The 16,896-nt window shown below is 38.1% G+C and overlaps 1 protein-coding gene across 1 annotated transcript; it reads right to left on the reverse strand.

The window, feature by feature from the left end:
* Nucleotides 1–544: 544 nt before the first annotated feature.
* LOC105765805 (uncharacterized) lies at nt 545–9,884 on the reverse strand. Its single transcript, XM_012585053.2, has 21 exons — nt 9,483–9,884; nt 9,254–9,386; nt 8,414–8,550; nt 8,266–8,311; nt 7,030–7,242; nt 6,351–6,854; nt 6,081–6,215; nt 5,643–5,858; nt 5,468–5,557; nt 5,145–5,389; nt 4,761–4,849; nt 4,111–4,151; nt 3,476–3,506; nt 3,268–3,390; nt 2,948–3,168; nt 2,778–2,873; nt 2,341–2,453; nt 2,023–2,158; nt 1,816–1,920; nt 1,278–1,549; nt 545–945 (listed from the first exon to the last, which is right to left on the reverse strand). The coding sequence occupies exons 1-20, from the start codon at nt 9,755–9,757 to the stop codon at nt 1,349–1,351; spliced, it is 3,150 nt and encodes a 1,049-aa protein (XP_012440507.1). The 5' UTR covers nt 9,758–9,884; the 3' UTR covers nt 545–945; nt 1,278–1,348.
* Nucleotides 9,885–16,896: the final 7,012 nt, after the last annotated feature.

The following is a 16,896-nucleotide window of genomic DNA, read 5'->3' on the forward strand; positions in this document are numbered from 1 at the left end:
TAGAACCAAATAGAGCCAATCGAACCAATAGTTATCAATTTGACTGGCTAGTTATTCTGATTTCTTAGATAAGCTTAAATTTTTATAAAAGAACTTACAAACCAGAAACCATAATATCTAACCAAATCTAATCGAATTTGATTGATTTCGATTAATTTTTATATATGAATAACAGATACGAATGTCTATGACACAAATACTATCAATTTTCTTTTTATTTAGAGAGTTATTTTCCTATTTATACTAAGGCCTAGATATACGAACATGAATACCTACAAAAGATGATCAAAATACCACAACTAGAAATAACTCAAATTTAGATGTGAATATCAAATATTCAGATGCAAAATGCCTATGACACAAGTAGTATCATTTTTCAGTTTGGAGCTTTTTCATGTATTATTGTTGTGTTTCTATACTCTTGCGTACATATGTGATGGACATGAAACACAAATACTTTTAAAAAAATGAATAATTGGAATAACATAAATTCCAAAACGCTTCTCAAAGAAGGGGAAAGAGAAAGATGAGATCTAACAAATCATTGATTCAACCACCAAATTCATTTAAAAATTTTTAAAAAAATGTAGATTTTTATAATTTATACATAATGTTGAAAAAACAAAAGATTTATCGTCCTATACAAAGAAAAGGCACAAACTTTGGGAACGAAAAACCCTTATAAACCAACCATGATCACCCAACCTCAGAACAAAACATACTACCCTATTATATAGGATTCAAACTTTTTTTCTTTGAATAAAAAAAATAATCAATATCATGAAAGAAAAAAAACAAATGGTTCAAGAAAAACACTTTTACATCGCCATGGCAGACGTAGATGCAGATGCACATGTATGCTCATCAAAGAAAAATAAGACAAGCAGCAGCTTCAAACCAGAAAATGAAGGCGTCGCTGGAAATGGACAGAGTACGAACAAATACCTGCAATGAGAAGTATCAATGATAAAATATCTAGATAGAATACTAGATCCTGACAAGTTCTCTAGATCATTCAGGTTTCAAGTCACCCATATGGATAAAATCATAAAAGACCAAGAAAAGAATGCATATATCCATATGGATATCTATATACAAACATGCATATATGTACGGGTAAATTGTTTAGGTTAATGTATAGGGTTTTTTTGAAGAATCAGTAGCATGACAATTGTTCATGATAATGTCAAGGCCAGCTCCATGAATAGTATTTTTTTTTTCCTACATGTCAAACATGATGCGGAAAATGAACCAAATCCAAGTGATTCAGATCTTACCTCTCAGCAAAACAATAGGGATAGATCATTCTCCTTGACAAAGAAACATTTAGAGCTTAAGTGATCAGATATCAGCTGTTAGGGACAAATGCAGCGAGGGCATTAGCATGTGCGGGTGGAAGGTTGCTTAGTAAGGGTTGCATCTCTTGTCCGTAAACTGAAAGTAGGTGAGAAAATGCCCCTCCTACTTGAGCTTTAACTTCTGGGGTTTCAGCTGGAGATACCAGAACTTGAGCGAAAATATTTACCAACTCAGGTACATGAGAGAGTATCTGTTTCACGTGCACAAGTGGGAAACAACAATCAATAAAAGATGCACTTTTAACAGTCTCTCTAAAATTGCAGTCATGGTAAAATCAGGGTTTGTTTTTATCTTCAGGGAAAGCCAAGCGCACAAGTTCTCTAGAAATAGAGCTTTGATCCTGGCTCAGGATTAACACTGAAGGTATGCTTAACAGATGCATTCCAGTTCACAGACTCCAAATTCACATTAGTATTAATTTCAGCAAGTTTGCAGTCGTGGTAAGTAGAAAAATACCAGGGGGTTAGATGACAAGACAAGCATAGAGACACAATTATAAACAGCCATGGACTCTTCGTGATCTTCTTTTAATGGAAGAACTCTCAGAAAAACAGGAAGAACCTGAGAAATGTAGCCAAGATATAAAGATAAAAACAGATCAGATATGGAGAGGGCAGGGTGATGTTGTAGAACAAAGAGAAATTGGAAACAGACGAGATTAACCTGGTTCAAAGGGATGGATTGTGGATGCACCATTATCATCCTTGCAACAGCACCAGCTGCATTATCCCTGACAGCATCATCTGGCTCTGATTCCCCAAATAATGGGTAAAGCCCACGCAATATATCATTGTAATATCTATAATTGATGACAGGAAAAAACTAAAGGCATGAAAATTGTGGAGAATACATAAAACAATGACATAATAGGTAATGAGTTTTGATGGGTAAAAAATAGTCTCCAAAGTCTGCATGACACTCGAAACATAGAAATAAAGGAAGAGAGGAGAGCAAGGAGGGGCAAGTGCAGAAAAAGGATACTTCAAAGTTGTCTCTCCTCCATTTTTGGCCAGCTCTCCAGCACAAAATGCAGCATTCCTTCTATTTGTTGCTGATGGCGAAGCTAACTCTTTAAGCACTAGGGGCATCAGTCTCTGAAACACAGAAAAAAGTTTTAGTAAACTGCAGCATATCTGAAAACCAACAAAGATACTAAATACTTTTTATGTAAAAAACTAAATACTATTCAACAACTAAAACTTAAAAAGTAAATTTTATAACAAAATGCAAGGTTTTTCTACAGACCAATTATTTTAAAATTGCTATTGCATTTTGTTATTATTTTAAAAGACTTTAGTCAACATTTTTCTCCCTATGCTTCATGTTTGTCCTATAGCAGCCTTTTAGGCAACAAAAAGCACATAATAAAAGTGAGAACCAAATAAAGCCTAAACAATTGAACGTTATGATTAAATTACATCAATATAGCTTGCAATTGGAGCACCCATGTCCTGTGCAACTTCAGCAAGACAAGCAACCACCATAGTTCGATCTTGTGGAGGACGTGAAGCTTTCTGCATTTGCCAACAAACAAATATAAATTGCTAATTATAGAAATCATAACTTCATACTTGACAATTATACCCACCGCAAATTTCATCAAAGGTTCAAATAGTTTTGCAAATATAGGAGCAAAGTGATAACCCATTGACTTAGCAAATGCAGGTAAAAGGTCCGAAACTGCATCCATAAGAATTTCATCATGTTCAGTATCATCCTCATCATCAATATCACTCCCATTCTCTAATTGCTGACAAGCTGATTCCTCTCGAAGCAAAGTCAAAGTTGCATCCACAAGCCGAGACATATCTGAACCAAATAAATGGGAATGAAATTCACAATAAATATTTCCACATCTGAAAGATTTTTGCACTGAAGATTCCCAACAGGAAGCAGTCAACTACTTACAAGGTTCTAATGCCATATAACCATAATCCTTGATAATATCAGCTATGCTCATACAAGCATTGGCAACAACTTCCCTGTCATCGTCTTCAGTCATGGTCTTGATATAGATATTCATCACCATATCTACAAAATCAATGAGCTTAATCAGAACTCTATTACCAATTGCAAACCAGGGGAAGCATAGAAGTAAAAGATTTTATGTTAATACCAAGAACTTCTTTCGCCTTCACCGACCCATCCTGCACAGCAGAAAACATTAAACTCATATCAGCAGTCTGAGGTCACTATTCACCATGTATCCATGCATAATACATTTATATGTACATATTTGCATGCATGTGCTACTGTCTGACTGTCAGTAGTCTATGTCAGTTTAGGTACACGCTATTCAGGGAAAAAGATCATGTACCTGCATGTACATGTGCAGTTTCTCAAACCAATTAACTCATAAAACAAATTTACCAATCTAACAGAGGGGCTTCAATAACTAAAAGCCTAAGTGAAGGGCAGTTGGGTGTATTCAGTGAAAAAAAATATTTGTGCTCAAAGGCAGCCAAGTTTAACATACAAAATTTCAAACTTCATTGGAATGGATAAATATCCAGCACAAATCAAACCCACAATAATGGTCAGATCACATGAAAGTAAATTTATTCATTCATATTCCATGAGCATTAATCATTATACGGAAAACTTGACAACCAGAACATTTACCCACCCCTCTGTTCTGACCCTTATTTTCCTGCATTCCAGCAGGCAGAAACTAAGAGAATATTCCACCAGAGATGTCAATGAAAAAAAGCAGAGAAAGGAAAGAAAACGAATAAAGCCAATATAACTCACATTCTGGCACTGAAAGATAGCATGTGCTGCTGTTAAAATATCTGCAATTTCAATCAAGGACAAAAGTTAACTGTGAGATTTGCATATGATGAATATATCAATGTAAGAGTTAATTACTATTAAACTCATGAAGCTGGTCAACCTGTACACAATCCAAATGCAATAAGATTTAATATTGCATACAATGGAAACAACAGTTGCTTCAACAGAAGCAAGAAACTAAATGTTCAGTCTCAGCAAATCAGCATCCTACTCCAAATTTTAACATTATCAAGAGTTTCTCCAGACATGCAAAAGAATTACGCCTACCACAGTGGCACTTCATTTTCTTTTTGCATGATAGTTCCCTCTCCCTCCCTCCCAAATCATCATGGTGATGGGCATCATTAGGTTCTAGTATGTTCATCTTTTAAGGGGAAGAGAGGGGGTGAGAGTTTGTCGATGGAGCCATGATAGCAGGCCAAAGGCTAAAATGATTACTTTCCAGAACAGAAGACAAATTAATTGCTGTAGACGGTGGCTTTTTTAATATAAGAGTAACTATCAAGGACAGCAACAATCAATTTCTTTCCATCTATGATAACCAAAAATGTTGATAATATAAGTTAGGAGGTACATAATCCAGATACAAGCATGTAGTTGGTACTCACGTTTCAAAGCAATGATTGCCTGAAGCCGAACATCTTCATGAAAATAACCAGAATGTCTCTCCAAAATCTTCAGTGATTCCTCCAAATAGCTTAGAACAATTAAAGAAGTCAGAGTAGATAGGAAACCACCATTTTTTCTATTTCCATTTACACTTAGGGGCAGGCCACTAAAGAATCTAAACAATATGTGAGTTCTAATTCATTTTTAAAATGTTGTGTGGTCTAAAATTTGAAAGCCAAACTTTTAATATCATAACTGAAATCCTTTTTGAAAGTATATAGTCAAATTTTAGAAGACTAAATCCAGCCCAGTATCGGATTAGAACCTAATATCAGAAATAAAATGTTATGGTCAATAAATAAATAAAATGATATAAAGGATACGGAGCAAAAGAGCTTTTTGTATGCTGAGCAAATAAGCCAAGAGCTTGAGTTGCAGCAGCCTTTTCATCCAATACCCCTGTTCTTATACTGATATTTCTAACTCTTGGTTCATCATGAGCTTCATCATCTGATGAGACTTCACCAAAACCATTAATATTCTCATCATCAGATTCATCAATGTCTACTGCAGACCCATCGTCAAGGTTGCAGGATGAAAATGCTAGGGGTACAACATGGGGAAGATACTGCTCACAAAATAAAATTAACATGAATATAGGCACCAAGCAAAGGACAACAGAAATTTAATTGAAACCCATTCACACCTTCACAAAGCCATCAGCCATAATTTCTGCAACATTGCTGAAGAACCCATGAGTGTACTCCCGAAGCTCACTGAATTCTAAACCAAAACCCTGAGGTGATAGCAAACATAATTCAACAAATCTACGAGATCATATTCATTTGAAGATGCTTAGAAGAAAATGGCAGTGAAATTACAGATATTGCAGCTTCTACAAAAGCAGGTAAAATTTGCTCTATCCTTGCTCTTCCAACAGACATTGCAACAATTCCAACAAGCTCTGTAGCTCTTGCCCGGGCACGCAAATCCTCATCATTGGTAAGAACCATGAATACTTTCATCATCTCCAGAACCCTTTCAGCATATGGAATGAAAGCTTGCTCAGCAGCAGCTGCAACGGAACCAATTGCAGACTGCACCAAGTATTAACAAATAAATATATATTACAGAATTAAAATCTGCAATTGTATCAAACTCGCTGTTAGAACTTTGAAGAGTTCAATCATATAAGTAAAATTATTTCATCATCAAGTCACAAATTGACCTGTGAATATCAGCCCAGGATTCTGCATTTGTATGTTCAAGTTTTCTTTCCTCTTCAGTTCAAAGAAAGATAATAGAGCATATTTGCTTACCATGCATGTTTCTTGCAAATTGCGGGAACTATTTTGGAGGGCGGCCAGTAGCTTTCCCATTAGAGGATCAAGAAAAGGCAGAATTTCCATGCCCATATCTTCACAAAAAGCCGCCAAAGCGTAATATGACTTTTCCTGTATAAAAAGTATGTACTGCTTGTAAATATTACAGAATTTTAAAAACAAACATTAACATGCAGGCATGCATGTAAGTACAAACAACTAAAGAGTGGCTATACCAAAACTTAAAAAGCTTTCTTTTTTATGTACCTTCACTTCATCAGAGACATCCTCCAAAGCTGCGAGAATGCATGGAAGAACACTAGCATAATGAGAGATAATTTCAGGCTGCAAATGTTCTGCGAATTGGCCCAATGCAAAAGAGGCAGCCCCCCTAACCATTTGCTCTGGGTCCCTCAATGCTCCTAAAACAATCTGAAGAACAGGCTCCAACTTATCCTTCATCAGCTCTGCACAACCCTCTGAAACAATACCTAATGCTGTGACAGAAGCCTCCCTAAACTTCGGATTTGCATTCTGACTGCTTACAGAAGCAAACTCAAACACAAGAGGAAATACATGCTTAGAGAGATTCATGGCCATTGTGTCAATAACTTCTGCTGCAGCTCGATCAGGAGCAAGATCATCATCTTCATCCTCATTGGATGATTCTGCTAGCAAAGGGCACATTACTTGCAGAATAGATGTGACCAGCTTCTGCTTTTTTAGGGAATTGGCTTTGTACTTAGCTAGCCACGAAATTATTTGAATAGCCTGACAAATTGAACAAAAGTAAAGATGCAGAGCATGAAACCAAAAACAAAGGCATCACAATAATGGACCAAAGGCATAGCCTATGAAAGAATTGCACATGATGATTAATTAACAATAGCTAATACTTAAAATTATCAAAGTAAAAAATAATTAGGAAAGGAACCATCTTTTGCACCTGGTGGCGAGTATTAGATTCCAAATTCTGGTTTGAACTAACTTCAAGAGAGAACTGGACAATGGATTTAACAGAATCACCAAGAAGAGGAGCAGGAGACTCAATAAGCTCATCAAAAATTTCAAAAGCAATAATAGCAACATCCTCCTCACCAGCAGAAAGGCATTGTCTTGATACATTTAAAATGCTAGGAATGAATTCCCGAAACTTGACCTGCATGGTAATAGAACTTGCATTGTCAATTGCTGGACCTTGTTCTTTTCTATTAGAACTTGCATAAAACTGTTAAAGCGCAAACAAACAACCTCTAAGGAGTAATATATTCCTTAGAATAAGATTAATGGAAGACCATTATGAAAATGGTACCTAGTTAAAACAAAACCAACCACTAAACAGACCTTACATTGCCAAACAGTTGCACACTGAAAAAGCATATAAAAGATCATTTTCTGCTACATGGATAGGAAACAGGAGGGGAGGGGGATAGCACTCAAGTCCACCCAACTAAGCATTAACAAAAAATCAGTTGTTCAAAGTTACATGCATTATGACCAAAATTTATTTACTTAAATTTTCATCAATAAAATTTAAACAAACTGGTTGGCTTCAGTTTCGATTTTTTTTAGAAAAAGGCTAGGGCCGCATGCACAAATTCAAAATTTTGGGATCATATACTTTCAGATTCCCCCAATCAAAAAGGAAGTTCACCTTCCCGATTCCCTTCTCATTACAAAATCTCCCAAACAAAGTGCAAGAGACATCCATACTTCCATCTATCTTTTGCCTTCACCTCTCTGGTGACTTATATCAAATCTGGTGCTTTATAATCTTTTCAAGAATGGTAGTCCTTTACCAAAAGGTGTGTAAAAGTAATAGAATAAACCTGAGTTCATCAACTGAATCTCTGATCTTAAATATATAAGTTTCATACAATGCCATTTAGAAACTTAATTCCTATGGAAGATTCCAATTAGCAAATATACTTTCCCGGATAAACACAAATTAGTCCTTTTGAAACCCGTATTCTATCTTGGAAACGCAAAAGCAAAGGAACACATTCGCAAAAAAAATTCACCTAGCAGTGGAAACAAACATCTTTGCGACACACACTTAAAACAGTCTGCATAATCAAAAGATAACCAGGTGCTTAGCTATAAAATAGTATGAAATGGAAAGATATGATATCATTATTGAAAAAAGGGAGAATTTACAGTTGAGAAAAAGTACAGAACTCACCACTTCAGCCCCATCATTTGTGAATTCAAGAAATGATCCCACTGCCCTGGCCAAAAAAATGTGTAAATCATGTAAACAAACCCCCAAAAGTTATTTCCTAACAACCAAGAAGATCAGCAATAAAGTATCACGAGGGGAAAAAGGTTACTTTAGGGCAGCAACTCTGACACGATTGCTTGTCTCATCCTGCAAGCACTTGAGCAGAAGTGCTTGCAGGTCTGCAAAATGAGGTCTAAAGGTGCTCCCAATTGTTTCAGTCAAAGAGCTGAAAAGGATCAAAGCCACCTTATATCACCAGAAGCAGACAGATACATTTGTTAGTCCATAAAATGGAAATGGCATGAACTGGAGGACACGAGATATGAGAGCTGCTATCTAAAGAAAGCTGATAACATGCAAGGTCCAGTATCAGGCCAAAATGACACAAATAGGAAGACGTGATTGACTACAACAGCATGCAAGCACAGATGTCCATTCAGGGAAGTTAATATGTCATGATAAACTAGATGAAGATCCTATAAATGGCTTCATGTCACAAGAAGTTTTCTTGGCCTATCAGAGCACCAAAAAAACTGTCATTCAATTTAAACTTAAACTTAAGATAACATGCATTATACCAATCAAAGAACCCTTCATGCTAACTACTTTGTTACACTTGTATGAAATGCAGCAAATTGATATTTCTATTATTGTGTATAAAATATGCATTTTCACTCTGTTTCTACTGATAAGTATGATGAGCAAATAACATCATTTACTATAAGCTTGTATTAACTAATATTTATTCGCTAGATTGCATTTGGAAAATTGGACTTTGAAAGAAGCGCTTCAGATATCAATTTTGGCATAAATTGCATAATTGAACACATAAAAAAAAGACTTTCTTGATCACTTCCAAAATTCATGGATTTGTTGATCCTACTAAATGGTGAAGTTTTTAGCAATGCAATAGAGTCAACTTTCCCGAAAACATAAATCAAAATATTACTTCTCTATGATCTTCCTGTGGACTTTGACTACACTGAAACAGAAACGGCAGCAGATCAGGCCATTCTCCGGCTGGAACAGCGTATTTCGCAACTATACTCACTACATTCGCGCTGGCTCGCCTCACCGGTCGACTGTCAAAAATCAAGCCACCGAAAATCAATTTCAATTCCAATTGGAGATCAAAAGCAATAAAGAAATAATAAAAAAAGTGAATTCCAATAATAAACCTATGTTCCATTGTGATGCTTTCAATGAGGGACTGCTTGACAAGTTGCTTAACCTGAGGAGCGAGCTTAGCCCAGTGTCCAGTGATCTTCTTCCTTAGGAGAACTGCGGCGAGCTGACGGACGTTGGGAGTCTTGGCGGTGCGAAGGTGCTGAACGAGAGCCGGAACGACTTGCGGATCCTTCGCCAGCCGCTTAATTTGATCCTCCGCTTGCCTCCTTGCATCGTTGTCTGGCATTAAGAATTGAATCAACAACAGTTCTAGGGATTGTGCCATCGTTGTCTCGCTTGAGTTTGAGTTGGAGGAATTGGAGATGGTAGAAAGGGAAATGATAGTAAACCCTACTGCGGAGGCTGCTGCTGAATATGGTGAAGGGTTTTTGCTTCCCTTCTAAGTTTATATACTTTGATGGGCTGAGCTGTATTTGGGTCTTTAAAACGAGGGAATGTCATTCAGATTTTCTATTACGTATTTAAATATATTGAATATAGGGCAATTTACTAGAAAAAGCCTTTTTTTTTTAATTTATCGAAATGGGTCGATTTTTTTGATTATTTACCGGAATAGTCCATTTTTCGGGATATCGCGCCCACGTAAGGGGAGCGATTTCCTTCCACATCAGCAGGTCGCGCTGACGTGGACGCGACCTCCTGCCATTTACCCTGACATCGCGCTGACGTGGGCGCGATTTTGACGTTGATTTCACGTTTGGGTTTTTTGGCTTTTAGGGTTTAGGGTGTAGGCTTTTTAGGATTTAGGGGTCCCGAAATAAATTATTTCGAGTTGACGTCTCTGATCAAATAGTATAAAATCGCTTCTACCAAGATGCTATTTGAGAAGAAATTGTGAAATCGCGCCCTCGTGGACGCGATTTTGCTACAGTAGGTCATGTAAGAAATAATTTTTTTTCTGATTTTTCTGAGCAAATAGTATAAAATCGTTTCTCGAGGATGCTATTTGAGAAGAATTAGAAATCGCTACCGTGGACGCGATTTTGCTCTGATGAGTCATGTAAGAAATAAATTTTTTCGATGTTTACGAGCAAATAGTATAAAATCGTTTCTCGAGGATGCTATTTGAGAAGAATTAGAAATCGCTACCTCGTGGACGCGATTTTGCTCTGATAACAAGTTTGAATGAGGCTATAAATTAGGCAGAAAATGTTCTTAGAATGCATAAGTCATAGCAGAAACAATTTAGAGAGGCTAAGAAAGTTAGAATTTCAAAATGAGTGAATGTATTAGTGATGTTATTTACTACGATGGTGAGGTTTGCCACACCGAGAATGGTGTTGTCTTTTTGTCAGAGAATACGGTGCGACTGTCATTTAACCAGAACATAGATTTGACAGAACTTCGTAAAAGAATTAGGCGTAAAATCTTCAGAACGACGCCAATGAAAGTTCTGTCAATCACGTATCGATTTTGTTCTTGTGTTGATCCGGTGATATATGACTCGTTCGACATAAAATATGCTCGTAGCTTGGAGGCAATGGTGCAGACTCATCTTGCTAGTGGAGCAACTTATATTGAGTTATATGTACAATTTACGTCGCCAACTGATGTACTTTCGTCCGGTGTTCGAGATGTATACACGACCCCTGACCGACACTCGGTTAGCGGGTTACAAAATACGGAACAGCCCATGTTCGGTAGAGGTGTCGAATGCACATCCCCCGCAAGACACTCTGTTGGTGGATGGGACATGTATGTCGGTGGCTCGACGTTTGATGCTGGAAATACGTACTGGGGAACTGCGTCAAGTTCTAGTGGATGGCAATCTACATCCAATTGGGGACGTTATCAAATGCCCAGAAGAAGGGATGACGTACTACCTATGACGTCAACCGGTGAGGGGACGTCGTACGCTGCAGATGATTGTGGGTTAGAAGATGACTCCGATGTGGATCCACCTCGAGAGCCCGGGCTGGATGGTGTAGAAGTGGGATTATTTTCTGAACCGGAGCCTATTTCAATAGAAGGTGAAGATGCTGAAAGGAGTTCAGATGATGAAGAAAATCCACGATTCAGAGCATACTCACCTCCAGCCCACATGCATAATGTCGATCTGTCAGCAGATGATGCGTTAGAGTTTCCAGATCTACCACACCGGTTACGCGATCGTACAAGTTCGGGGGTAGATTTTGATGAACTTGAAGTTGGTAATCAGTTTACCAACAAGGATAGTTTTATTGGTGCTTTGAAACAGCATAGCATCAAAAACGGCGTTAATTACCACGTCGTTAAATCAAAATCCGATAAGTTTGAGGCGAAGTGTGCGGTGCAAGACGGCACATGTTCATGGAAAATCGTCGCCTCGTTAAGGAAAAGGACGGGGTTGTGGGACATAAAAAAGTACAAAGGTCCACATACATGTCTTTGCAGTATGAGATTGAATGTATCTGAATAATAATTTTATTTTGCAATGTTGCATTATCTAATGTACTCCCTCTGTAGGTGTTTCACAAGATCATCCCAAAATGGATTCAGCTATGTTAGCCAGCTTGATAATGCCTACGATAAAAGCAGATCCCAAGACTTCAGTGCCGGTGATAATTGCCAATATCCATAGCCAAATGGGGTATACGCCCTCTTATCGCAAGGCTTGGATAGCTAAGCAAAAGGCGTTGGAGAAGATGCATAGTGGGTGGGACGCCTCATATAATGAAGTATGGCAGTGGTGTCAAGTGCTAGAGAGATACGTCCCAGATGCCATCACAGACCTTGAAACGGAACATGCGTACTACAACGGCCGATTGCTACGTGGATGTCAAGTGTTCAAACGCCTATTTTGGACCTTTAAGCAATGCCGAGACGCATTTCCATACTGCAAGCCGTTGGTACAAATTGACGGTACCTTCATGTTCGGTAGGTATACTCATCGGCTATTGGTTGCGATGTACGGGGACGGTCTTGGGAGAATTCTTCCAATTGCATTTGCAATAACACCGGGAGTCATCGATGACCGGATTTCTTTCTCTCTAGATTAAGGAGGCATGTCTGCCCCCAACCTGATATCTGTGTTATTTCAGATCGGGGCGCCGGTATACTAGCTGCATTTGATCGAGAGGAAAGCTTGTGGCAGCACACACACCATAAATATTGCCTAAGACACGTTGCTTCGAACTACTACAGGCAGTATCCAACCAAGAGCGAACGACGACAAGTGATCAACATGGGTATTTAGTTTATAACTGTATTATTTCGTTTGTCAATTTGAATTAGTTTTATTGGTAGAAGTGGTATAAAATATTCGCTATTATCTTCCAATTGGCAGGGTATGAAATAAATAAAGATCGTTTTCAAGAGATGCTGGCAATTTTACGATCCCAAAATGGAGAAGGGGCGGACTACCTTTGTAACATACATTTCGAACAGTAGACAAAAGCATACGATGGAGGCCTACGATATGGCCATATGACGTCGAACCTGGCTGAATGCATAAATTCTGTTCTTAAAGGAACGCGCCATCTACCGATAACATCGGTTGTGCGAGAGACATATTTCCATTTGGCGGCGCTATTTCCAAAGCGAGCAGCAACTTATGCTGGCCAGATGCAGGGTGGCCATGTATGGTGCAGTAAGGTAGTTCAAGAAATTAACAAGGCGAAGGCGAGGGCAAACATCATGCACACAGTGTGTCACGATCGAGACAATTTATGGTTTCGCGTGACGGAGTTTGACAGACCGCACCAAGGTGTTGTTGGCAGGCAGTATCGTGTACACTTGCGAAACAGGACTTGTGACTGTGGGAAGTTTGATGCACTTCGTTATCCATGTGCTCATGTTATTGTAGCTTGCCAGAAACTTCGTCTGGATCCAATGAGTTATGTGGACGAAGTGTACAAACTAGAAAACATGTACAACATTTGGAGACATGTTTTCCCACCGGTCCCAGATGAACGTAAGTGGCCGCCCATATCTCTTGCTCCTTTTAAGCTGTTACCGGATAGAGAATTGCGTCGCAAACCAAAGGGTCGACCTTGCTCCACTAGAATATGGAACAATATGGATATCCGAGAAACATCCAGTCAATAGAAGTTGTGCGGATGGTGTAGGAACCCAGGCCATACAAGTCGATCATGCCCTAATCGCAATAGCTGAATGTAATTTTAGAAAAAAAATATATTTTCTTCAATTATTAATTGATAATTGTATAAATTGTTAGTAAAATTATCAAATTAGTTTAATTTCTTAATTGTTAGTACCAGTCAAAACATTTTACCAGATCTAACATTATGTAAAATTATGTAAAATTATTAAGCCAAAAAAATTTTCTTAATGGTTAGTAAAATTTATCAAATAATCTCAAATTATTAAGTCCAAAAATTGTGTTAATGGTTATTAAAGTGTTCAAAATATGTAAAATTATTAAGCCAAAAAATTTAGGTTAGTTTAGGGTTTTAATTAATTTAGGTTAGGGTTAGGGTTTTTAGTTAATTTAGGTTAGCTTTAGGGTTTTTAATTAATTTAGGTTAGATTAGGGTTTTAGTTAATTTAGGTTAGGTTTAGGGTTTTAATTAATTTAGGTTAGATTAGGATTTTAAATTAATTTAGGTTAGGTTTAGGGTTTTAATTAATTTAGGTTAGATTAGGGTTTTAGTTAATTTAGGTTAGGTTTAGGGTTTTAATTAATTTAGGTTAGATTAGGGTTTTAGTTAATGTAGTAAGTTTAGGGTTTTTAATTAATTTAGGTTAGATTAGGGTTGTTAGTTAATTTAGGTTAGGTTTAGGGCTTTTAATTAATTTAGGTTAGATTAGGGTTGTTAGTTAATTTAGGTTAGGTTTAGGGTTTTAATTAATTTATGTTAGATTAGGGTTGTTAGTTAATTTAGGTTAGGTTTAGGTTTTAATTAATTTAGGTTAGATTAGGGTTTTAAATTAATTTAGGTTAGGTTTAGGGCTTTTAATTAATTTAGGTTAGATTAGGGTTTTAGTTAATTTAGGTTAGGTTTAGGGTTTTTAATTAATTTAGGTTAGATTAGGGTTTTAGTTAATTTAGGTTAGGTTTAGGGTTTTAATTAATTTAGGTTAGATTAGGGTTTTAGTTAATTTAGGTTAGGTTTAGGGTTTTAATTAATTTAGGTTAGATTAGGGTTTTAGTTAATTTAGGTTAGGTTTAGGGTTTTAATTAAATTAGGGTTTTATTTTATTATATCAAATAATATCAAAATTTTCTTAAAAAATTTCTATGCGTATTACATCAAATAAACTTCTATTTTATTACATCAAATAATAAATTTAAATACGGCAATCAATGTCTATGACCGGGGAATTTGGTTCCACATAGCGGCCGTCGACGGTTGCTCGCTGGATTCCTCATTCCTCTAGCTTCCGGCGGCGGTTGTTCTTCCTCTGGTGCTGATTGTGGTACTTCCTCCGGTGGTGGTTGTGGTTCTTCCGATTCGGCATCTAGTTGTCGGACTTGGGACGATGATCCACCTTCAAAGAATAGTGCATGTGGAGGTGTTTGCATCATGAACGGCGACGGTGTTTGAAAGCCATACGTTGCTGGCGATTGGTAAAAAGAAGAGCTCCCCGAAGGCATAGCCGATCCCTCCTGCGTCGCTGGCCTATATATCGACGGTCCGCTCGGCATAACAGGAAATGGAGCTAAACCGGGCATTTGGCTCCAACCTGCCATAGTATTCGGAAAAGGATACATGTAAAGGTTAGGGTACATATAAGGGCTAGGAAACATACCTCTCATCATAGGGAAAGGCGGTTGCGTGGGTATCATCTGTTGAATTGCTGCGTCAGACTGCGTCGGTGCTCTCGTTGGGGCCGGTGATTGCATGCCCGCTGATGATGCGCCGGGTGACTGTCTGGGCCTCGTTGAAGGGCTGCCTTCGAAGTCTTCTCATCTTGGATTTAGAGGCCCGCGCCTTTCCCTTCCGAGACGTAATTGCCGTTGCCTCTCATCTGGCGTAAGTAAATATGGCTTGCCATGGATCCTAAACCATGGCATGTATTCTGGAACACACGCTAACTCCAAAACGATGATTGCTTCCCGAGTAGGTAGATATTCATGCCGATTTTCCCACATTTCCGTGTACTCGGTCCAGTATTTAGGCCAATCCGTATCTAATAGCCGAAGGTCGATTTTGTGGTGCTCGTCAAACCCCTCAGGGTCCGCAGGAAGCGGTTGTCTACATCCAAACTGTCGTAGCACTCTGTCTGTCTGGTGGGGCTCCACGGTTGCATAGTTGATCAACACCACTTTCACGTGCCAAGCGTTCAGATTTTGTAAAAACTCTTCCGGGATTACTGCCCGAATTGCTGGATCCTCGTATGGTGTCCATTGAAACTATATGAACATGATAGAAATATTAGTTATATACATAATACTAAATACTAAATACTAAATATCAATCGACTAGCGAATGTATGGGAATATCTATTTGCAATAATACTTACTTCTGCTTCCGACCTTTGGTCCAATAGAAGCCATATATCTTCAAGTTCAGACGGTAATCCACGAAAACTTGCCGGATGGTTCCACCTAATTAAATAAATTTTTAGCATATTTTTATTGTATAAATCTACATAATAATTCAAAAATGTAATATAAAATTTACCTCGTTACAAGTGGGAATGTATATGGGTGGTTCACTCGAGGACGTAGAAATGGAAAGTGAAACCGTGCCCATGATTGCAGTAGTGACAGGCAACCTCCGATGTTTGCTCTCCTCGGTCGCGTCGCCCAAGACATCTCCCGATATAATGTTGCCAAGACGGCGGACCCCAACTAAATTCACCGGCTCCTCTAAAATCAACGAGTTTTAGCGACCACCTTAGATGTACACGGCTCGTGGCGTGTCCAAGATCGATAACCTCTAATTATTTGAAGAATGTATGATCGAGCATATCGAATTCTTTGGATTTCGGTTGAATTTACATTCGGCTCGGGGAAGGTGGCACGTAACCAGCCCATCTCGACCTTACCTCCATCCATTTTTTCCGGAATAGCGCCCAAAAGCTCGTAGCACACCGCCTCCCAATTGCTAGATAGGGCAGACCCGGTGACTGGGTGCCCGTCCACTGGCAATTCAAATGCATGCTGACATCTTCTAGAGTGATAGTGCACTCTCCACATGGAAGATGAAATGTGTGCGTCTCGGGTCTCCACCTCTCGATCAACGCACTAATCAGTTTTGGGTCCAACTTGAATCCCCGGCCTACCGTCGCCACGTGCCAAAAACCCGCTTCCCGCAGGTAGTTCTCAACTAACGGTGATGGAGGAGCATGCATATTCCGGATATGGCATTCCAATACCCGATCTTCAGACTTTTATAACAAACAATAAATTAATAATTATCTAAAAATACATAAATAAAAAATCTTAAATAATAATTACAAATTAAATTTAATACTTACCATTTTCATTTGCTCCACCGATATGTGATTGCTATCAAG

The sequence above is a fragment of the Gossypium raimondii genome, chromosome 5 (assembly GCF_025698545.1).
Source record: "Gossypium raimondii isolate GPD5lz chromosome 5, ASM2569854v1, whole genome shotgun sequence".
In the NCBI taxonomy this organism is placed as follows: domain Eukaryota; kingdom Viridiplantae; phylum Streptophyta; class Magnoliopsida; order Malvales; family Malvaceae; genus Gossypium; species Gossypium raimondii.

Coding starts and splice junctions, on each gene's coding strand:
- LOC105765805 (XM_012585053.2), bottom strand. CDS start 9,757: ATGGCACAATCCCTAGAACTGTTGTTGATTCAATTCTTAATGCCAGAC. Junction 8,551..9,253: donor CACAGGAAGATCATAGAGAA/GTAATATTTTGA, acceptor TGGTGATATAAG/GTGGCTTTGATCCTTTTCAG. Junction 2,454..2,777: donor CAATTGCAAGCTATATTGAT/GTAATTTAATCA, acceptor TCTGTGTTTCAG/AGACTGATGCCCCTAGTGCT.